This window comes from Martes martes (assembly GCF_963455335.1).
Source record: "Martes martes genome assembly, chromosome: 10".
In the NCBI taxonomy this organism is placed as follows: domain Eukaryota; kingdom Metazoa; phylum Chordata; class Mammalia; order Carnivora; family Mustelidae; genus Martes; species Martes martes.
This window is the reverse complement of record NC_137898.1, coordinates 16732498-16756738: the sequence shown is the minus strand read 5'-3', so window position 1 is coordinate 16756738 and position 24241 is coordinate 16732498. Positions and strand designations below refer to the sequence as shown.

General features: G+C 37.5%; 2 protein-coding genes across 2 annotated transcripts; one reads left to right on the top strand and one right to left on the bottom strand.

The window, feature by feature from the left end:
- Window positions 1–748: 748 nt before the first annotated feature.
- LOC308350762 (olfactory receptor 4C6-like) lies at window positions 749–1675 on the bottom strand (the record flags this gene model as incomplete). The annotated part of the gene is made up of 1 exon (XM_080816258.1): window positions 749–1675. One exon carries the CDS (start codon window positions 1673–1675, stop codon window positions 749–751), a length of 927 nt encoding a protein of 308 aa, XP_080672384.1.
- Window positions 1676–22592: 20917 nt separating this feature from the next.
- On the top strand, window positions 22593–23525 carry LOC308351592 (olfactory receptor 4C16-like; the record flags this gene model as incomplete). Its single annotated transcript, XM_080817391.1, has 1 exon — window positions 22593–23525. One exon carries the CDS (start codon window positions 22593–22595, stop codon window positions 23523–23525), a length of 933 nt encoding a protein of 310 aa, XP_080673517.1.
- Between the last annotated feature and the right edge of the window lie 716 nt (window positions 23526–24241).

Below are 24241 nucleotides of genomic sequence, written 5' to 3'. Positions count from 1 at the left end.
ATGTCTCCTTGGTAGAAATGTCGGTTCATATCTCTGCCCATCTCTTGACTGGATTGTTTGTTTTTTGGGTGTTGAGTTTGAGAAGTTCTTTATAGATCTTGGCTACTAGCCTTTTATCTGATAAGACATTTGCAAATATCTTCTCCCATTCTGTAGGTTACTTTTTAGTTTTGTTGATTCCTTTGCTGTGGAGGAGCTTTTATCTTGATGAAGTCAGAATAGTTCATTTTCCCCTTTATTTCCCTTGCCTTCAGAGAACGGATGCCGAGATTCTCAACAGGATAATAGCCAACTGGATTGAATGGTATGTTAAAAGGATTATTCATCAGGACCAAGTAGGGTTTACTCTTGTGCTGCAAGGTAACTCAACATCCATGACTCAATCAATGTGATACATCACATTAATAAAAGAATGGACAATAATGATATGATCCTCTCAATTAATGCAGAGAAAGCATTTAACAAAATTCAGCATCCTTTCATGGTTGTTTATTTTTTAATATTTATTGACTGTCTCCTTTTTTCATCCAACCATCTGAATTAGACTATGTCCAGGGACAAGTTTCTTGCATTCTATAATCATTTAACAAAACTGTATGGAAACTTAATAGATGCCAATCATAAATAGACAAAAGTCTTTCTGTCAAGATGTCTTATATATTAGAGAGATGGCAAGTAGCAAAAGTCAAATGATAAAGTTGTAAAAATAATTATACATTTGATCATTTTTACAATGAAAATAAAGAAGTCACTTGCCTACAAAACTCCTTCGTTTCCCCAGTTTCCTCATGGCATTTTTCACTTCAGCATTCCTCAGGGTATAGATCAAGGGATTCAACATGGGTGTGATGATGGAATCAGACACAGCCATTGCTTTGTCTATGGGGTAGGTGGCCACAGGCCTCACATACAGGAAAATGCATGGCACGAAGAACAAGATGACCACAGTGAGATGGGAGCCACAGGTGGAGAGGGCTTTGTGCCGTCCTTCAGAATTGCAAGACCTCAGGGAACAGAGGATGACCACGTAGGAGGCAATGAGGATAAGGAAGATGGTCACACACATCACCCCACTGTTGAGGATGACTAAGAGACCCAGGGTGTGGGTGTCCATGCAGGCCAGTTTCAACAAGGGAAACAAATCACATATAAAGTGGTCAATGACATTGGAGCCACAGAAGGGTATTTGATACATGAAGATAAGCTGTATTGTTGCATGGATAAACCCTCCCACCCAGGTGCCTCCCAGCAACAGGCAGCATACCTGGGGGCTCATAATAATTGTGTAGTGCAGGGGCTTACAGATGGCCACATAGCGGTCATAAGCCATAACAATGAGAAGGATGATCCCCACACCACCAAAGAAATGCTCTGCAAAGAGCTGGGTCAGGCAGCCTTCTAAGGAGATGGTAGTGGTCTTGGAGAGGGAGTCCACAATCATCTTGGGGGCAATGACAGAAGAGTAAGTAACATCCAAAAGGGACAAGGAAATAAGGAAAAAATACATAGGTGATCTCAGACGCTGACTTGTGATCACAGTTACCACAATGAGTAGGTTTCCCAAAACTGTGGACACATACATGATTAGGAACACAACAGAAAGCATTTTCCGCACCTCTGGGTTCTCTGCAATGCCCAAAAGAATGAATTCAGTCACATTACTTGGATTTGCCATTTATTAGTTGCTGATATGAGTTCCAGCTGAGAGCTAGAAATCCTGTAAAGGCAACATGTGATTTATAATTAGTGGCGATTTGACCTCATATATTTCCAGGATCTTATAGATGTTGTTATTTGTTTTTATTCATTTATTCATCATACAAGCATCTGAATCTTAATAATACGCTCCAAAAAGTGTTTAAAAGGTAGATACTTCATTAACGCTAGCTTCTCCCATGACATTTCTTCTCTTTCTTTAAATGGTTCTTCCATATGAAATACAGTTTTCTTCCCTTTACTACTACTACTACTACTACTACTACTACTATTAGCCAACATTCTGAGCACCTGCTTTACTCCAGGTACTGGATCTACCCATGATTGACTCATTTTACTGGAGGATAGAGCAGATCCTGATAGAGTTTATGAAACAATCAAGGTTGCACAGCTCATGACTGGGGAAGCCAGAAAATGAACCATATTTTCTAAATCCTGAATCAGTGTCCTCAAATATCAACATTGTTTCTCTAGTAAATACTATGTGAGTTTATCATATACCAATCACTGTGCTAATCACATAACATATATTGTCCTGTTTTATCTTCCAAACAATCTGAAATAGGTTATGCTTCCTATGCTCTTTTCCGTACAACATTACAATTTTGTTATAATTTTGTTCTTTACCTGTAATTATTAAATGATCAAAATATACCTAAAACTCATGATTATATTAACCTGTGTGATATATTGCTCCTTGATGAAAATTACAAACAGGAATGGTCCAGCAAAGATCCAAGTCATACATACTGACTCAACCATGAATCAAATCAGGTATTCATTTTATTTCCCCTGTTCCCTAATTGGAGAAAAGGATTCTGGAATATAGTAAAAACACCAATTAAGCAATTAAGTTTTGGGTTTACTAACTTGGTTGCTGGGCATTGTGGCAAGTATGATATAGTATTACCTCACTTAAGCCTCATGCAACCAAGTGAAGTTAAGTACCATTGGGACTTCCATTGTAAAGAAGAGCAACTGAGATCTTGGGAAGTTAAATCTCTTGCATAAGATTAGAAAACTGGTGTGCTGTGGGTTGGTCTTTTGATCCCACAGCTCAAACAGTTATCAACTCTGTTCCTCCACTGCAGAAGAGAATAGATGTGATGTTTCAAGAAAGTTCTTATTGTAACCCAGGAGACAGCCTCCCAAGAAAACATGACTTGTGTTACCACTGGGAACTTTTAGGCAGAGGCTGGCTGTTGTATTTTAGGAATATTCTAGAGCACAGCTTCAAGTGACGTGTGGACGCTACCATCCTGTGAAAGCTGGGAAGTTACTCTTAAAATCCAGAAACCTCACTCCCACCCCACCCTACACACAGAATGCATAGCTTCCACAGGAGATGGTTGAAGTGCCATTTCTTCCCACTGCCTAACTACATCACTTCCCTCCTGACCCTTGAACTGAGATCTTGCATGTAAGAAACCCTATGAATTACAAAGAACACTGACTCCAGATTCAGAAAATGAGAGGCATCCTTTATCCAGACTATGTCTTTAATGTGGTCTTCTCCTGGGCATATAGCTGGCACCTCCCAGCCTCAGTGTCCTCACTTGTAGTAAAAGGATGGCTTGCTAGCTGAGTAACAGCAGAAGGGCTCAGTCTTATCATTCATCTCTCAGTTGCATTGATTCACAATCATTCATCTGTCAACTGCATTGATTGTTTATGCCTTTGGGTAGGGATTTCTTAGAGAGATAGTTCATTGCACATTAAACAAAATTGAGAAAGCCACTGCTCTAAGCAGCATCTAATGCTCCATCTGTCTTATGGCTTGGATCTGGAGTGACTCCCTATTGATACAGTACATAATTGAATTTTTCAACCTAACATTCAACTCAGTCAGGAGCACCCTATTCAACTTCATTTCCCTGTTCCTCTCACTTTATGTATTCCACTGTCATCCCATCCAGTTCCTGCCAGACTCCTAGCACTGCTTTCCACACCTGTCTTTCTGTTTGCAGGGGATGTCACTGGATCCAGACACTGCAAACCTACTGCTAAGTCACAGCCAGTCCACTTCCTGGCTTCATTATCACAGCCTCTGTAAGCCTCAATTTCTGCAGTAGCACAGTTAGGAATAGAGAAACACAGATGCATACTCACAGAGTGAGAGAGTGGACAGACAGAAAGAGGGCAGAAGGATGGAGAAAGGGAGATTAAAAAGAGAGAGTGAGAAGGAAAGAAGGTGAGAACTGAAATTGGAAGAAAGGTCATGAGAGAATCTCCTAGTAATTCTTTGCAGGTATATTTTCCACCCTTTTTCTTGTTGCTTGTGAACATTTTATTGATTTCTACAGTTTATTTACTGATTTGAAATTCTAAGGACACACTCATTCATTTAGTTTTTAAAAATTTTCAGAAAAGGACACAAAAATAGATCAAGTGAAAAAATCTAATCTTACTCAAGTTAGAAATCAGGGTCAAAATCAGGTTTCCTTACTTAGAGAGAGTGTTGCTTACATACAAAGTGAACAACTATTGAGCATGAATTACTCACATACTTTAAGAGTAATAAATATTATGTAATTATTCAATATAATTGATTCATATAATGTTATATTTTGAAATCAAGTTCTAAGCTACAGTTCTATAAATAAGTAAGATCTACATATGATATATTTAAGTGAAATAATAGAGGTGATTGGTAGAGCCGAGTTTTTACAGTTGGCCAACAATGGAAAGTCGTAAAAATAAAGATTATAATGTTATTTAACACAAGATCTTACCAAACTCAAGATTTGATCATATGATGTACCTTCAGAGAGTCCAAGAACCAGGTGCAATTTCTCTAACTTGTTTTTTCTGACTGTGGAGGCAAGCTCTCTGGGGTATAAATGAAGGAAAAGTCATCCGATTATTACATCTTGGCCAAATTCAGAGAACTAAGGTTTGTATTGCTTTCAAAGAGAGATTTAAAACACAAGACTTAAGCATTTATGATCCTGAGGAGGAAATAACCTTTCTGGTTTACCAGGGGATTTACATTCCCTGTAACTAAGGATAATTGCTACAAGTTATCCAACTAGAGTGTTTATCAAATCATTCAGGTGTCTTTTTGAACCCTAGTTGATTGTATTCTTAGACAGAAGTAGAAAAGGCTCTCGTTCACCTTCTTAGAACATACAGTGTGAGATTAATGTTCTTTTTCTTGGTGGTCCTGTGCTATGGGAGCCCAGAGAGCCAGAGTTCATCACACTAGTTTCATCCCCTGAGGCTGGTACTCCACTGATGGAGGAGCTATTCCCTGACGCAGTGAATTTGCATCCATCTGCTTTAATAACAGGGTGTTCCCAGGGGGCAAGAACCTCGCATGGGTGAGACCCAGAGCAGCTTCACAGCAGAGGACTAGATCAGCGTTAACCATGTAATCCTTTGTTCCTGTACAGTGATCTGTACCACAGTTACAGAGTGGCCATGTGTGTAATCATCCAACAGAGCCACAAGCTCCTTTTTATTATTTTTTTAAGATTTTATTTATTTATTTGACACAGGGAGCGAGAGAGCATAAGTAGTCAGAGAGGCAGGCAGAGGGGGAGGGGGAAGTACGCTCCCTGCTGAGCAGAGAGCCCAATGTGGGGCTCAATCTCAGCACCCCAGGATCATGACCTGAGCTGAAGGCAGAGACTTAACCCACTGAGCCACCCAGGTGCCCTGAGCCACATGCTTCTTAACAGGCATTTTCCCTCCCTTCAGCAAATCACTTTTTCAGTCTTAAGAAATTATTCAGTGCCCATTGGTATCCCTGAGTAGCTCCACCACAGAAATGGAAAGCAACACTTGGTTCTTTAAAAGAATTCCTAAGTTGACAAGATTCTCTAACCTGATGTAGTCAAACTGACTTACAACAGTTCCTAGAGTTTCCTATTAGTTTCTTATTTGCTGTTGCCAATTTTTAACTTTTGTGTCTCATTCATAATCATCTTAGCACCTCCCTCACTGCGCTCTTGGTGTCCTTCAGACAGCCTCTCAATCCTTTATTTTGGTATTAATTCACTATTATGTCCTGGGTGAGATAGTATTTTTTCAGTACTTTTCCAGTGCTGAGCCTCGACTTATCCTTTTGTGTATTCCAGCCTCCCAGGCAGGACATGACTATCAGATGACAGAAGGAAACCATCCGTCTTTTTTATTCTTACTTGAATTTCCACTACTTCTAATTTTTAGAAAACGACAAATTCTGTCATTTTTAGTAGTTGAATATTGTGTGTAATATTCTCCAGGAATTAGACTTTACAGAAGGAAGTGTAGTAGTTCAAAAATCAAAGTAGCAAAGGGATTATTAGAAGTGCAGTTGTCGAAAGGGGAGTCAAGATGGCGGAGAAGTAGCAGGCTGAGATGACATCGGGTAGCAGGAGATCAGCTGGATAGCTTATCTAAGCATTGTGAACACCTACAAATCCAACAGGAAATCGAAGAGAAGAAGAGCAACAATTCCAGAAACAGAAAATCGATCACTTTTTGAAAGGTAGGACCTGCGGAGAAGTGAATCCAAAACAACAGGAAGATAGACCCTGGGGGGAGGGGCCGGCGGGGAAGCCGGCTACAGCGACAAAGCCGAGGAGTGAGCTCTCAGCCCGGGGTTACCTTGTGCCGGTTGCAGGCTGGGTGGGCTCAGAGGGTGGCTGGAGGCCACGGAGATGGAAGCGACCAGGCACGTTTCTCCAGGTTCCAACAATTGAATGCTTTCCTCAAGGCGCAACCTCAGGCCAGGGAGGCGGGGCGGTTGGGGGCTTTTCTCTGAGGGCCCACTGAGGAGTGGAACCCCAAGCTCTCGGCTCCTCCGGGTCAAGAGATTGGGAGGCCGCCATCTTCATTCCTGTCCTCTGGAACTCTATGGAAAGCGCTCAGGGAACAAAAGCTCCCGAAAGCAAACCCGAGCGGATTACTTTGCCTGGCCCCTGGCAAGGGCGGTGCAATTCCGCCTGCCAAAGACACTTGAGAATCACTACAACAGGCCCCTCCACCAGAAGATCAACAAGAAACCCATCCAAAACCAATGTCACTCACCAAGAACAGCAGAAATCCACAGCAGGAGAAAGCAAATCTTATCTGGACAAAATGACAAGGCGGAAAAACTCACCTCAAAAAAAAGAACAAGAGGCCGTACCGAAGGCTGGAGACCTAATCAATATGGACATTGGTAACATGACAGATCTAGAGTTCAGAATGACAATTCTCAAGGTTCTAGCTGGGGTCAAAAAAGGCATAGAAGATATTAGAGAAACCCTCTCCAAAGAGATAAAAGCCCTTTCTGGAGAAATAAAAGAACTAAAATCTAACCAAGTTGAAATCAAAAAAGCTATTCATGAGGTGCAATCAAAAATGGAAGCTCTCACTGCTAGGATAAATGAGGCAGAAGAAAGAATTAATGACATAGAAGACCAAATGACAGAGAATAAAGAAGCTGAGCAAAAGAGAGACAAACAAATACTGGACCACGAGGAGAGAATTCGAGAGATAAGTGACACCATAAGACGACACAACATTAGAATAATTGGGATTCCAGAAGAAGAAGAAAGAGAGAGGGGAGCAGAAGGTATATTGGAGACAATTATTGGAGAGAATTTCCATAATATGGCAAAGGGAACAAGCATCAAAATCCAGGAGGTGTGGAGAAACCCCATCAAAATCAATAAGAATATGTCCACACCCTGTCATCTAACAGTAAAATGTACAAGTCTTAGTGACAAAGAGTAAATTCTGAAAGCAGTCCGGGAAAAGAAGTATGTAACATACAAGGGTAAAAAGATTAGATTGGCAGTGGACTTATCCACAGAGACTTGGAAGGCCAGAAAGAACCGGCATAATATATTCAGAGCACTAAACGAGAAAATCATGCAGCCAGGAACACTATATCCAGCTAGGCTATCATTGAAAATAGAAGGAGAGATAAAAAGCTTCCAGGACAAACAAAAACAGAAAGAATTTGTAAACACCAAACCAGCTCTACAGGAAATATTGAAAGGGGTCCTCTAAGCAAATAGAGAGCCTAAAAGTAGTAGATCAGAAAGGAACAGAGACAATATACAGTAATAGCCACCTTACAGGCAATATAATGGCACTAAATTCATATCTTCCAATACTTACCCTGAATGTAATTGGGACAAATGCCCCAATCAAAAGACACAGGGTATCAGAATGGATAAAAAAACAAAACCCATCAATATGCTGTCTACAAGAAACTCATTTTTGACCCAAAGACACCTCCAGATTTAAAGTGAGGGGGTGGAAAACAATTTACCATGCTAATAGACATCTGAAGAAAGCTGGGGTGGCAATCCTTTTATCAGATCAATTAGATTTTAAGGGAAAGACTAAAATAAGAGATGAGGAAGGACACTATATTATACTCAAAGGGTCTGTCCAAGAAGAAGATCTAACAATTTTAAATATCTATGCCCCTAACATGGGAGCAGCCAACTACATAAACCAATTAATAACAAAATCAAAGAAACACATCAACAATAATACAATAATCATAGGGGACTCTAACACTCCCCTTACTGAAAAGGACAGATCATCTAAGCAAAAGATCAACAGGGAAATAAAGGCCTTAAAGGACACACCGGACCAGATGGACATCACAGATATATTCAGAACATTCCATCCCAAAGCAACAAAATACACATTCTTTGCTAGTGCACATGGAACATTCTCCAGAATAGATCACATCCTGGGTCATAAATCAAGTCTCAACCAGTATCAAAAGATTGGGATCATTCCCTGCATATTTTCAGACCACAATGCTCTGAAGCTAGAACTCAATCACAAGAGGAAATTTGGAAAGAACCCAAATACATGGAGACTAAAGAGCATCCTTCTAAAGAATGAATGTGCCAACCAGGAATTAAAGAAGAATTGAAAAAAATCATGGAAACAAATGATAATGAAATCACAATTGTTCAAAATCTGTGGGACACAGCAAAGGCAGTCCTGAGAGGAAAATATATAGTGGTACAAGACTTTCTCAACAAACAAGAAAGGTCTCAAATACACAACCTAACCTTACACCTAAAGGAGCTGGAGAAAGAACAACAAAGAAAGCCTAAACCCAGCAGGAGAAAAGAAATCATAAATACCCAAGCAGAAATCAATGAAATAGAAACCAAAAAAAAAAAAAAAAAAAAGAACAAATTAACAAAAGTAGGAGCTGGTTCCTTGAAAGAATTAATAAGATTGATAAACCCCTGGCCAGACTTATCAAAAAGAAAAGAGAAAGGACCCAAATAAGTAAAATCAGGAATGAAAGAGGAGAGATCACAACCAAAAAAAAAAAAAAAAAAAAAAAGAAATACAAACAATTATAAGAACATATTATGAGCAACTATACACCAGCAAATTTGACAATCTGGAAGAAATGGGTGCATTCCTAGAGACATATAAACTACCACAACTGAACCAGGAAGAAATAGAAAACCTGAACAGACCCATAACCAGTAAGGAGATTGAAACAGTCATCAAAAATCTCCAAACAAACAAAAGCCCAGGGCCAGACCACTTCCCAGGGTAATTCTACCACACACTTAAAGAAGAATTAATTCCTATCCTCCTGAAACTCTTCCAAAAAATAGAAATGGAAGGAAAATTTCCAAACTCATTTTATGAGGCCAGCATCACCTTGATCCCAAAACCAGACAAGGATCCCACCAAAAAAGAGAATTACAGACCAATATCCTTGATGAACACAGATGCCAAAATTGTCACATAAATACTAGCCAATAGAATCCAACAGTACACTAAAAGGATTATTCACCACGACCAAGTGGGATTTATTCCAGGGCTGGAAGGTTGGTTCAACATCTGCAAATCAATCAATGTGATACAATACCTTAATAAAAGAAAGAACAAGAACCATATGATACTCTCAATAGATGCTGAAAAAGAATTTGACAATGTACAGCATCCCTTCCTGATCAAAACTCTTCAAAGTGTAGGGATAGAGGCCACATACCTCAATATTATCAAAGCCATCTATGAAAACCCCACCGCAAATATCATTCTCAATGGAGAAAAACTGAAAGCTTTTCCACTAAGGTCAGGAACATGGCAGGGATGTCCATTATCTCCACTGCTGTTCAACATAGCAGTAGAAGTCCATGCCTCAGCAATCAGACAACAAAAAGAAATTAAAGGCATCCAAATCAGCAAAGAAGAAGTCAAGCTATCACTCTTTGCAGATGATATGATACTATATGTGGAAAACCCAAAAGACTCCACTCCAAATCTGCTAGGCCTTGTACAGGAATTCAGTAATGTGTCAGGATAAAATCAATGCACAGAAATCAGTTGCATTTCTTTACATCAACAACAAGACAGAAGAAAGAGAAATTAATGAGTCAGTCCCATTTACAATTGCACCCAAAACCATAAGATACCTAGGAATAAACCTAACCCAAGAGGCAAAGAATCTATACTCAGAAAACTATAAAGTACTCATGAAAGAAATTGAGGAAGACACAAAGAAATGGAAAAATATTCCATGCTCATGGATTGGAAGAACAAATATTGTGAAAATGTCTATTGTACCTAAAGCAATCTACACATTTAATGCAATCCCTATCAAAATCCCATTTATTTGTTTAAAAGAAATTGAACAAATAATCCTAAAATTTATATGGAACCAGAAAAGGCCTCGAATAGCCAAAGGAATATTGAAAAAGGAAGCCAAATTCGGTGGAATCACAATTCCAGACTTCAAGCTCTATTACAAAGTTGTCATCATCCAGACAGTATGGTTCCAGCACAAAAACAGACACATAGATCAATGGAACTGAATAGAGAGCCCAGAAATAGACCCTCAAATCTATGGTCAACTAATCTTCGACAAAGCAGGAAAGAATGTCCATTGGAAAAAGACAGTCTCTTCAACAAATGATGTTGGGAAAATTTGATGTCCACATGCAGAAAAATGAAATTGGACCATTTCCTTGCACCACACACAAAAAATAGACTTAAAATGGGTGAAGGACCTCAATGTGAGAAAGTTATTAATTAAAATCCTTGAGGAGAACACAGGCAGCAACCTCTTCGACCTCAGCCGCAGCAACTTCTTCCTAGGAACATTGCCAAAGGCAAGGGAAGCAAGGCCAAAAATGAACTATAGGGACTTCTTCAAGATCAAAAGCTTCTGCACAGCAAAGGAAACAGTTAACAAAACCAAAAGACAGCTGACAGAATGGGAGAAGATATTTGCAAAAGACATATCAGAGAAAGGGCTAGTATCTAAAATCTATAAAGAACGTATCAAACTCAACACCCAAAGAACAAATAATCCAGTCAAGAAATGGGCAGAGGACATGAACAGACATTTTTGCAACAAGGACATCCAGATGGCCAACAGACACATGAAAAAGTGCTCCACATCACTCCGCATCAAGGAAATACAAATCAAAACCACAATGAGATACCACCTCACACCAGTCAGAATGGCTAAAATTAACACGTCAGGAAATGACAGATGCTGGTGAGGATGCTGAGAAAGAGGAACCCTCCTACACTGTTGGTGGGAATGGAAGCTGGTGCAACCACTCTGGAAAACAGGATGGAGGTTCCTCAAAAAGTTGAAAATAGAGCTACCCTACAACCCAGCAATTGCACTACTGGGTGTTTACCCTAAAGATACAAATGTAGTGATCTGAAGGGGCGTGTGCATCTGAATGTTTATAGCAGCAATGTTCACAATAGCCAAACTATGGAAAGAACCTAGATGTTCATCAACAGATGAATGGATAAAGAAGATGTGGTATATACATATGATGGAATACTATGCAGCCATAAAAAAAATCTTACCATTTGTGACAACATGGATGGAAATTGAGGGTATTATGTTTAGCGAAATAAGTCAATCAGAGAAAGAGAATTATAATATGATCTACCTGGTATGAGGAAGTGGAGATGCAACGTGCAGGGTTTGGGGTTAGGAAAAGAATATATGAAATAAGATGGGATCGGGAGGGAGACAAACCATAAGGGACTCTTAAAATCACAAAACAAACTGAGGGTTGCCCAGGGGAGGTGGGTAGATAGAGGGTGCTGGGGTTATGGACATTGGGGAGGGTATGTTCTATGGTGAGTGCTGTGCAGCGTGTAAACCTGGTGATTCACAAACCCTTTCCCCTGGGACTAATAATACATTATATGTTTATAACAAAATAAAAATATTAATATTTTTTTTAAAAAAACCTGGTTCTCTCCTGAAGATGAGAACATTTTTTGATACATTTATGATATTTCTTAGTCTACAAGGCTTTAAAAATTGTACCACATTCAGCTTTTAGCCTGGCTTACAGCTGTTTTAGGGGATGCTTCCTCTAATTCTTCCTGATATATGAAATATACACAATATCCAAAGATCTCAACTCTCCACAAGGTGACCTATACATTAAAGAGTTCCCCAGTAAAATTGTTAATAATATATATTTTAAGAAGAAAAAAATGTTTCCTCTTGAAAAATAAATATGCAAAACGTGGTCAGGTAATTTGGACAAAAAGTGGGGGGGAAAGTATATCAGATAAAATATAGTACTTGGCTACAAATAATTACAAACGTGTGGTATTAACAATGGGATAGACATATCACTGTAGCTGAACACAAATTTATGAAATAGAACACAATAGGTATAAGATATTAGAATAAGATTAATGTGATATTTAAATTACTGGGAAGTAATGATTAGAAAAAGTTTCTAAGACAGTGTGTATGTGGCTATCTGGAAAAATATTCTTTGCACCATGGGAAATAAAAATAGTTAAAAATTTAAATAGAAAATATTTATCAGTGTAATAAAGGAAACTATGGCAACAGGGTATTTCAGCTTTGTGGTGGAGAAGGGTTTTCTAATAATGAGACAAGGGCAGCTGGAAGTGAGAAGCTTTCCTAAAAAGATTAAACAGAGGGGAAAGTTAAGGATTGAGGAGAAGCAAAAAGGAAAACAAGGAGAATAAAAGTTGTAATTTTCTTAAAATTAAAGGGAAGAGAAGGAGCTGTGCTTTATATTCTGGGAACCTCTTCTAGTTTTAGGAGTATTTGTGGAAAGACATGAATGATTGAGAAAGTCTGGCCTCATGTTCTCAGAAGAGCTCAGCTTCCCATGGTCCAATGTGTTTGAGAATTTAATTGTTCATTATACTTTTCATGCTCCAAGTTTATCAAAACACAGCAAGAATGGAAATTTTAGCATTTGTTAATTCTTCAGTCTTCTTTCAGTAGCTGGGATCTACAGGTCAATTCTGTGGTGGCATGCTCTATGGGGAAGCAAGGCAGAGAGATCATTTTGGAGGTCTTTGTGGGTATCAGAAGTGGTACCTTGACCATTTACCATTCCCAGATGTTTTCCCAAAAAGCTGATTTTCTTTCCTTTCAAATACTGTGTTTCTAACTTAAGCCAGTAACCTGCATCTTAATATTTCTTTCTTTTCTTCCTCCTTTCTGCCCTATGCTGAAAACTTCCCTCAATGTCTCATTGCAGGTATTCAACAAGATCCTTTTCAGTGGTCATCATTCTGTACAAATATCCAAACCAAACAAAAAGTAAAAATATTTTTAAAAGATAAATTTCATTCTTCAAGAGATTTAAACATTTCAGAATTAAATATATAATTTAAATATAGTACTATGCTAGCCCTAGTAGATAATTTTGGTAATTAGTTTGAAGCAAGAATAAAGAATAGGATTCCTTTCTTTATCAATAAGTTGTTAGAGTAAAAAAAAAAAAATGGAAAAAGAACTTATGCAATTTCATTTGCTTTGTGATCCAATTTGTGCCTGTCTCTGAAGTGATTTGCTGTCAGTTGCAGCTGTGGCTATCATGTGTGTGTTCACATTTTGGGAAAGAGGTTAGTATTCTAATTATTGGTATTAAGAGAACGATGATCCAAATCCTACCCGAAGTATTTCAAATCCGCAGGAAAATAAAAAAAATAAAAAAGAAAACAAAAGAAAAAACCAAATAAGGAGGTATTTTCTCCAAGTCATACTTAGAATGTTCATTAATACTTGAAAGTAAATATTCATATATCAGCAGTAAATCTGAATGCCATGACTAATCTGTAATTGTACCATTAAGCAGACTGGAAACAGAAGTAACCTATGAAGTCATGTCCCTGAAGAGCAGAGACAACCAGAAATGACACTGATGTAGGCCTTTGTCTCTTCAGTCTTTCAAATGTTGAGGTCTAAACCGATAAATTATTTTGGCTGAATACCAAGGTTGAAGTTAAGCTTCAGAGCATCCTTATTTAAAAAGTCTTTTGCAAATGAACAATAATCTACACATTATCAAGGTACACTTAGGTGCCATGTGGGTAAAGAGTGGACACTTCAATGGATCACACAAGACTTGAATGTGTAGATGGCTCTGTGCCCATGCTCTGAATGACAGGAAGCAGAAGAGTGATCTCAGGAATATGTTCCATGTAAAGGCAGGGAGTTCGCATTAGCTCATGGATAGGGAGACAGACAGGAGGCCTTAGTCGCAGTTCATGACTAGGCAAGGCACTGGAGACAGAAACACTATTCAAGGTGGCTGATGCAATGTCTTCAGAGAATCTTTCATTATGTTGGGGGAATTAGGGTGTGCTTGTAGGAACCCTTTCAGTAGTTCAAGAGTAGGATTTGGCTCTGAAGCTTCTTGCCAAGAAACCATTGGCTGCTGGAAGAAATTGTCACTGGGGAGTTGATAAACAAAAGTGCCTGTTAGTGTGGAAGTGGTTTTGGCATCACATATTCTGATAATTAAAGGATTGCATCAGCCTTGGAGACCAAGAGACCGTGTTGGAAGGAGTTATTGACCACAGTTTGCTGTGTACCTCAGGGAATCCGCTTTTTCCTTCCCTGCATCATGAGCCAAAGGCTCATGGAGTTCCAAGACATCTGACCCAAGGCTGACCCAAAAAACACATCATTGTCATAGCTTCAGGATAGATCATGACCCCAAGAAATTATACGTCAGAAACAAACCTGGCATATGTGTGTAAAAGTCTATACATCAGCTGGTAAATCATTTTATTAAAGACTTTATTTTTTATAGCACTGTTATGTTCACAGAGAAATTGAGAGGAAGGCATAGAAATTCCCCTGCCTTCCCCCACACATACACAGTCTCCTCATTATCAACATCCCCTACCAGAGTCATATGTTTGTTGCAATTGAACTCACACTGACATGTCATAATCACCCATGGTCCATAGTTGTACATTCTATGGTTTGGACAAATGTATAATAATGACATGTGTCCATCACTCTATTGTCATACAAATTATTTTTACTGTCCTAAAAATCCTCCATGCTTTGATTCATCTCCCTCCATTACCTCTTCAAATTGGGTTTTTAAATTATAAAATAGAATGAAGGTAAATTTTTTCTATCATTTTGACGTCTTCACTTTTAAGAAGTTCTTTATAGGTTATAGTACTGGCAGGCAGTCTATTAGAAGGTACCAGGTCCACTTAAGACTCAAGGTTCTGGAAGGTCATCTATTTATAGAGCTCTGTATCCTATCAATAAGACAGTAAAGATGATGTGTTTCATTATCATTTTCCAAACAGATCTTATTCTCCTTGACCAGACTTTTGAGCCCAGGTTATATATTCTAGGGAACAAAGAAATTTATGCAATCATGCAATTCTCTATTCATTACCATACTTCTCCTAACCTCTGCAAGTCATCTTCAATTAATATAGGTATGTAGAAGTAGATGGAAATATTTGTATACATATGCTTCTTGTTAATAGAAGTACAATCATATACCTCAAATCTAACTTTCTAGATCACATATTCTAATAATATTAATAACGTAATAAGTAATGGGAAGTTTTTCAGCTTCACAGAAACTCTCTTCCATTCACAGGACATCATTCTATTTTAGTGCTCAAAAATTCTATTCTAAATATGACACAGATAAAGTGGCTAAGAATTGGCAACTTTAAATTTTAGTATAATTGACATACAATGTTAATTTCAGGTGTACAACTTAGTGATTTGACAATTTTATACATTATGCTGTGTTCACCAAAAGTATAGCTACTATCTGGCCCATTATATTGTTAACAATTGACATTTTTTAATTGACAGTGAAAAATATAAACCCAGATAGGTCTGTGGATTACAAATTTATGTTTTTAATTAAAATAACAGCAAAATATAAAATATCTTCATTCATCAAGTAGAAGTATTAGAACTGTTCATAAGTATTCTAGTCTCTTCTTTTTTGGAACATAATTTATTGTATTTCCTGGGCCTCTTGTGGAAATTTATTATGTTATCTTGTAAGGCTGAATATTGCCATATCCTGCTACCCACCAATTACATTTATAGGAGACATGCTTATAAATGTTAATTGTTATTGTTCATACTAGACAAGTATTTATTGGCAGGATAATGGGTAAACACATTTTAAAATAATCATACACTAGAGTATGTTATGACAGTAAAAATGAATCTAAAACTATATTTAAAAACTGATGTAAAATTTGGTAACATATATAATGTTGAATGAAAAAATTAAAGCCATTCCTAGGATTTCACATACACTTAGCTATATTCTTTAAAATTCAAAGCTAGGAAAAATCAACCATATATATATGTGTATATATACACATATATATGCGTATATATACATGTATATATATACAAGATATATATATACACACACACACATATATATATGATAAAGATATATATATGATAAAGATATTCTATTTTTAGGAAGCAGGGTAGTTATACATTCAAAAATCAGGTTATTGGTTACTTTTAGATTTAAGCATGGGGCAAGATAGGGAAGAGCTAAAATAGATTTAATTATTGGTATTATTTTAGTTCTTGGGATAGAGTTAAGTTTACAAGTATTTATTATGTTATTTAAATGAATGCAAAAATAGTAATATAAAATGAATAAAATACAAGATGGAAATACAAGATGGAAATGTGTGGATTCTACAGTTAAATTTTATGATAAGAATGAGTTTCTTCTACTTTGCTGGCTCTGCTTCCTTTTATGTTGGGTCCCTTTTAGATAAGGCTCTCTCTACTTACGCCAAGATCATGGGCAACAGTTCTGGGTCTTTACTCCAGAAACTCTATTAGGAAAAGAATAATAACTTTTTTTCAAGAGTCTAAACAAACTTTGAGTTTGCATATCATTTTCTAATATATCTCTGACCTGATCATTACAATGGGGGGGAAATGCTCTCTGATTGGCTACACAGGAGTCATAGTCCCACCCTTAGGGCATAACACTATTCATAACTCATACTGAAAATGGAGAATTTGTGGGTCCTCAGAGGAAAATCAAGGTTCATTTGAAGAAGGAAGACAAACTCAGGAAAAATCAATCAAGGCTCACTAAGACAGTTTTTATAGCTCATCTTTAGCATCTTCATGAGGTAGGCACAGTGTATCTGCTGAAGTGTTAGAGATGTTTCATCAAAACAACAAATGTCCACAAAAAGTTCTCCTTATTGATGATACATCCTACAGCCCCTCATGAAAAATATCACACTGTATTATGAGGACAACCTGATACTTTCAAGGTATTATTTGATGTTTAGTGGGATTCAGTGTTTCAGTGCTATTGATCCTACATGCAATTGAGGCCCATCACTGAGGGGACTCCTAGAGGACTATTAGTTGTCTCCCCAGACCAGACCTCACTTCAACTTGCACTTTCTAAATTAGTAGTTTTAGAGTAGTTCAGAAATAATCTCTTCAATTTACTCCATCTACCATCATGTGGGTAATTATTCAGAAGTAATCATAGGGGTGTCTGGGTGGCTCAGTGGGTTAAAGCCTCTGCCTTCATCTCAGGTCATGATCCCAGGGCCCTGGGATCGAGCCCTGCATCGGGCTCTCTGCTCAGCGAGGAGCCTGCTTCACCCTTTCTCTCTCTGCCTGCCTCTCTGCCTACTTGTGTTCTCTGTCAAATAAATAAATAAAATCTTAAAAAAAAAAGAAAATGTATAAGATATAAAATGATAAAATAGTATATAAAAGGCTTTTAATAAATATTTGGTGAGGTAAAAATATTTCAGTAAGATGAATTCCTTAACAAGTGTCTTTTTACTAATATTAGTTAATGAAACAAATGGAAATGAGTTTGAAATAATACAAGATATCTATTCAGTATATCTACTAATCCTCAGATCAATTGCTACAAATCTGTGGTTCTTTGGTGGGGCTTGGCTATAGCACATAGAACAGAACCTCTGGTTTTAGGACACTCTACTGCTTTCCTTGGACTGTGCTTGTGAATAAATTACAAAAGCTAGAGAAGCTTGTCTCCTAAAGCACAGAAAATGAACTTAGGGCACTGGGTGGGATCAGAGTAGTTTTTTGGAGAACCACATCCTCTTCTCTCCAAGGACACTGTTTTTTCTTGTTCTTGTTCTCTAGCACCATTCATTTGTATTTTCCTTTTTTCCCCTGTATCTTTGGTCAGCCTGAAGCACCTAAGACCACCAAACCCTTGTTTGTATTTGGTCTTGAGTCTGAGGAGGGTTAATTTATTCTACTGTAGGCTGAATGGACGAACCAAAAGTTAAATGTATTACAATATCTGGGATGTTTTTGAGTAACAAAGAAGGGACAACTTTAGGGAGTAGTATTCCCTAGGGTGCTAATATTTTACATCATTATATTTAAAATATTCCCTCGGGGATACAGAAAGGACTTTTTTATTTTTTTCAGTGTTCTGTGGGAAGGCTGCTTTCAAAAAGGGATGGAAATATGTATCACTAATTTACAGTGTTCTGACAGGTAAGTGACAGATTGCTTACACCTTTGCACTCAGAGAGACATCATTATAGAATAATTCAACATATTTAAACAATACATTTTCATTGGTCTCTTGACTATTGTTTCCCCTTCCTCTGAGAAAGGAATAGGAAAAAAAAATTGCCAAAGTTTACTGTTAATATAGTAAAGAAATAAAATGAAATGTAAGTTTTGGAATAACATGATTTTTGAACTCAGCAAATATTTTATGAGTACCAGGTATGTGAAAGTCTTTGTGTGGCTTTCCATTGTTGTGTGGGGATGGAAAGATAGATTTCATATTGCAAGGGTTCTTTTTTTCCTCGTTTGTTTTTTGTTTTTCTGAATAGTTTCTTGAGGTAGCAGAATGCAGAAAGGTTCACAAATGCTTCTCATGTAAGGTAGCTGAGGAGAATACATCCTCAATATGGATATTAAAAGTTAGAAGAGCTTATGCCTGGTGAGAAATTAGAGAAAAGATCAACTGAGGCAGTGACCTTGACAGCATTAGGAGAATGCCAGCCTTCCCATCTCCAAGTGACATTTGTAAATAGAAAGTTATGGTGTGCTTAGGTGGCTCAGCCATTTGAGCAGCTGACTCTTGATTTCAGCTCTGGTCATAATCTCGGGGTCCTGGATTGAGTGCCACATCCAGCTCTATGCTCAGTGGGGAGTCTGCTTGAGTTTCTCTCTTTCTTTCACTTTCCCCTTCTCCTCCTGCTTTCTCTTTCTTTCTCACTCTAAAATTTTTTAAAAAAGCCCTAAAAACATAGAAAGTTGTACATCACAGTATGAAATTACTACTCTTTATATGTTTCAAAATAATATTGTAAAAATTTAATCTGCAGTTGACACCCATTTGAGATTTAATCTCAGAGCTGAATAACAACTTCTCGTGGGAAGTTTGGAGGAATCATGATGATGTGGAGGCAACAGGACATCATGATAATGAAAGGGAATGTGCCAAATATGTGGGAGGATTTCATTTTTTTAATTTTTTATTATATTCAATCAGCCAACATATAGTACGTCATTAGCTTTAGATGTAGTATTCAGTGATTCATTATTTGGGTATAACACCCAGTGCTCATAACTACCTACGCCTTCCTCAATACCCATCCTGCGGTTACCCCATCCTCCCACACCTCTCCTTTCTGTAACCCTCAGTTTGTTCCCTTAAGGGATAAAGAATCTGGGGACAGCCTGTTAACCTTCCACAGAGAATGTGGATTTTGCATAGAAATGAGTATAGTGGTTCTCCCAGAGGTGAAAGTCTAGTGTAACCAAATCAGGGAGGGTTAGGTAGTTGAAGAAAGCCCTTAAGGAAACCAGTGGTTCTCACCGTGGCTGCTGCAGAAAAACAGATTTATGGGATAGAATGATCCACCTGACAGTCTATGTTCCACCCTCATCTATTCTCCAATTTTTTCCTGTGTGCTTTTCTTTCAGCTCTTCTCTGTTACTTCCAAGCCCAACACATAGTTTGCTACTGTGCTGACAGATTTAGCCATTCTAAAGTTGGCTACACTTGTTTGAAAAGTTGAGGTAAGTGCAATACGTATTAGAAGATGTGTTATTATACTAGGGTCATTTGTCCCCAGGTCATTGCAACTCATTTATATGTCATATTTCTTGGAGAACCAGATGAAAGTGTTAACATGTCCTTGGAAAAAATGGACACGTGGTCATCCACAGAGACATGGACAAAAACATGCCTCAGTTGCAAGAAGATGTGAAAAATGTTAAGGCACTCCTTGCATTCTTTATGGGTTAAAGATTCATGTAGAAAATGTTAACGTTTAAGAAGATCATTTTTTGGATATCAGTGTCCCAGAATCTTACATGGTTGTGTGATGCTCTTCAGAATACAACATCTTCTACTCCATGTTTATTACATCGTTTAAAATTGATCTCAGCCTACTTCCTGGATTTATAAGTTAGGAGAATGTTTGTCTGCCTGCCACACATAATAGATAGAGAGCCACAAAGCATTAATGATGCGAATGTGTTTTGTAATCAGAATACTACTAAAACCATCAGATAAATATATTTTAAGAGGTAATTGAGAAATTAATTAAAAAACATTAAATACCTACATGGTACAAGGCATTGGGGCTGGAACTATGGAAAATAAAATCCCGAGAATAAATACTTTTCAAAGATTCTTATTCCAAGAAAGAAGCTAAAGAAAGCACTCACATAAGTGAATTTAAGCATGATATGTAATGTTAAAGAAAAACTATAAAGGATGCCATTGGATAACAGGAGTGAGAATTATTTTTTTTATTGTGTTATGTTAGTCAGCATAAAATACACCATTAGTTTTTGATGCAGTGTTCCAAGATTCATTGTTTATGCTCCACACCCAGTGCTCCATGAAATATGTGCCCTCCTTAATACTCACCACCAGTCTCCCCCTCCCATACCTTTCCCCTCTAAAACCCTCAGTTTGTTTCTCAGAGTCCACAGTCTCTCATGATTTGTCTTCCCCTCCAATTTCCCCCTATTCACTTCTCTTCTTCATCTCCCAATGTCCTCCGTGTTATTCCTTATGCTCCACAAGTAAGTGAAACCATATGATAATTGACTTTCTCTGACTTATTTTACTCAGCACAATCTCCTCCAGTTCCACCCAGGTTCATGCAAAAGTTGGGTATTCATCCTTTCTGATGGCTGATCAAAGTGTAATTACTGAAGACCTCCAGAGAAGAGTTCTTGGAATTTGGGGTCCTGAAGTTTTGAGATAATTGAAGTAGGTAGAAATGACATTCCAGAATGGAAAGATATTACTGATAAAATGTTGATTAAATATCTGGTAAGTCTTCCAAATTATATTCCAGTTCGTATTTTTACTTGCACATGGTATCCCTTTCAACACCATCTTGACAAGAAAGATTTAGAGAAAAGATTTTATTCCTGGAAGTGAAGTCAGCTGTAATATTTTTTTTCCAAATTTGAATTTGAAAGGAGTGAAATTTCAAAGATGAATGATCACTGACTTTACCGGATAGAAAACAAATTGAATGAAGTCAGTTCTGATTATTTACTATTCTTGTCTAAAACAATATCTACCTCACTCTTCTGAATCTTTGTTCTGTTACAAGGATATGGAATTTTCACTACCTGACTAATAGAACTCTGGTGGAGATTACAGTGTTGATTTGGTCCTGCATGAACTATCTGGTGACATCTCTCTAAATAACCTCAGATCCAAAGTGTTTAAGCTAAAATTTGGATTACTGAAAATATGAACCATTGCATAATAATACCCCCTTTCATTTAAATGTAACCTCAGGGATTTTGGGTCCATTAAGGAGTGTTTTCTAGAAATGAGAAGGAGAAAATTAAAAATGCAGATATTTGAGATATTATCAACTATCAAAGAACATTCATTCCCTTACCTGCATTAGTGTATGTCAAATACTAAATATCATAAGGGTGTTTCAAGGTAAAAGTGTATTACTTAGAAGTTAGAAGTACTTCCTTTTCCTCTTTTCAAGCTGTAATAGCTGGGAGCAAATGTTTAGTGACAGAGGGCATACTACATATTTATAAAAATATACATTTTCTATAGGTATATATAACAAATATATGGTGATAAATATACACAAAAATAAGACATTCTTTTTTTGGGGGGTGTGATTTTATACATATAATGGAGTGTGATTTTACACTTGTATCATGAGCCTGCAAAGGCAGTCAAAATATCTAAAATGCCAAGTGACACACCATCAAAACATGGGCCCAAAGATATATTACATATGCAAAAATAATGACATTAGTAATAAAATGGAGCCATATATTTTAACTTTATATTCATTGAATTGGCAAAATTAATCAGGATCATTTAAATGCTACAAGATTGTATCTGAAGTATACTCTAGGAAGACACAACTTTCACAAGTTTGTTGAGACTCATAATGACATTACGAAGTGGCCATCATAAATGGAGGAACAAACTATTGAGGTGACATATAGCAACTCACCCCTAAAATATTAATGATGAAGAATATTTATTTTGCTTAAATTATTCCATAAAATCACACATCACACCATGAATTAATTCCTTTATTTTTTGCAGATCAACAAATTCATACTCAAGCATCTCCTAATTGAAGAAATCATGCAGCTGAATAATAATGTGACTGAGTTCATTCTGCTTGGGTTGACCCAGGATCCTGTTAGGAAGAAAATTGTGTTTGTCACTTTCTTGCTTTTCTATTTGGGGACATTGCTGGGTAACTTTCTGATTATTACTACTATCAAGACCAGCCAGACACTTGGGAGTCCAATGTACTTCTTCCTTTTCCATCTATCTTTATCTGACACCTGCTTCTGTACTACCATAGCTCCTAGAATGATTGTGGATGCCCTTTTGAGGAAAACCACTATCTCTTTCAATGAGTGCATAATACAAGTCTTTTCATTTCATTTCTTTGGCTGTCTAGAGATTTTCATCCTTATTCTCATGGCTGCTGACCGCTATGTGGCCATCTGTAAGCCCCTACACTACACAACCATCATGAGTCGAAGGGTCTGTGGTGTGCTGATGGCTATGGCCTGGGTGGGGTCCTGTGTGCATTCTTTAGCTCAGATTGGTCTTGCCTTGAGTTTACCTTTCTGTGGTCCCAATGTGATTGATCACTATTTTTGTGACTTGCAGCCCTTGTTGAAACTTGCTTGTGCAGACACCTATGTGGTCAACCTACTGTTGGTGTCCAATAGTGGGGCCATTTGTACAGTGAGTTTTGTCATGCTGATGTGCTCCTATGTTATTATCTTGTATTCTCTGAGAAACCACAGTGCTGAAGGGAGGAGAAAAGCCTTCTCCACTTGTATCTCCCACATCATTGTGGTCATCTTTTTCTTTGGTCCTTGCATATTTATATACACCCGCCCAGCAACCACCTTCCCCATGGATAAGATGATAGCTGTGTTTTATACACTTGCAACACCTTTGATCAATCCTCTGATTTACACATTGAGGAATGCAGAGGTGAAAGATGCCATGAGGAAGTTATGGAGGAAAAAGTTGATTTCAGATGACAAAAGATGAATTGGTGTTTCAATTTTTTCTTCATAGTTCAGATTCACCTAGAAGCCCATTGAGAATCTTATCTTTTTATTGTGGTGTTAACATCATTAGAGGACATGATAATTCATTCCTTCAAGAATGAACATGTACACTGGTTAGTGTTGAGTCATTTTCATGTACAGAAAGGACAGCACCAGGTACAAACAGCCATGTCAAGACACATACCTTAGATGTTCACTGTTGTGTCTCTGCCTCTCTTGGCTGCCTGGCATCACTGTGGTTTTGACCTTCTGTTTTCCCTGCCCTTCTTGATATTGACTTTTCACGTTCTCTGTTTACAAGTTATGTTTTATATGTTTATATCCACAGCCTGGCAGGCTGTTGCTCCTTCAAGTGACTTCCTTTTTATTACACACTTCAGTCACATCATGTCTGATTATGGATCTTCAATTTGGTTGTTCTTGGTTGACTGAGCAGAAAGCACCAGTTTCAAATGATTATAAAATCCTCATGTTTTAAGGGACAATCTATTAGCTAGTTAATTCCCTTTTTTTTCTTGGGGTCATACTTCAAATTCTTCTCATATTTATTTAGATTCTTCTAGAACAGTGGCAGAAAATAGTGTAAATATTTACCTTTCTGAAGGAATATTTAACCTTGGGATAGTTGGATAGTTGGAGTGGTACTCTTTGTATTCTTTTTGTAAAACCTTTTTGGTTCTACAATAAGCACTTCTA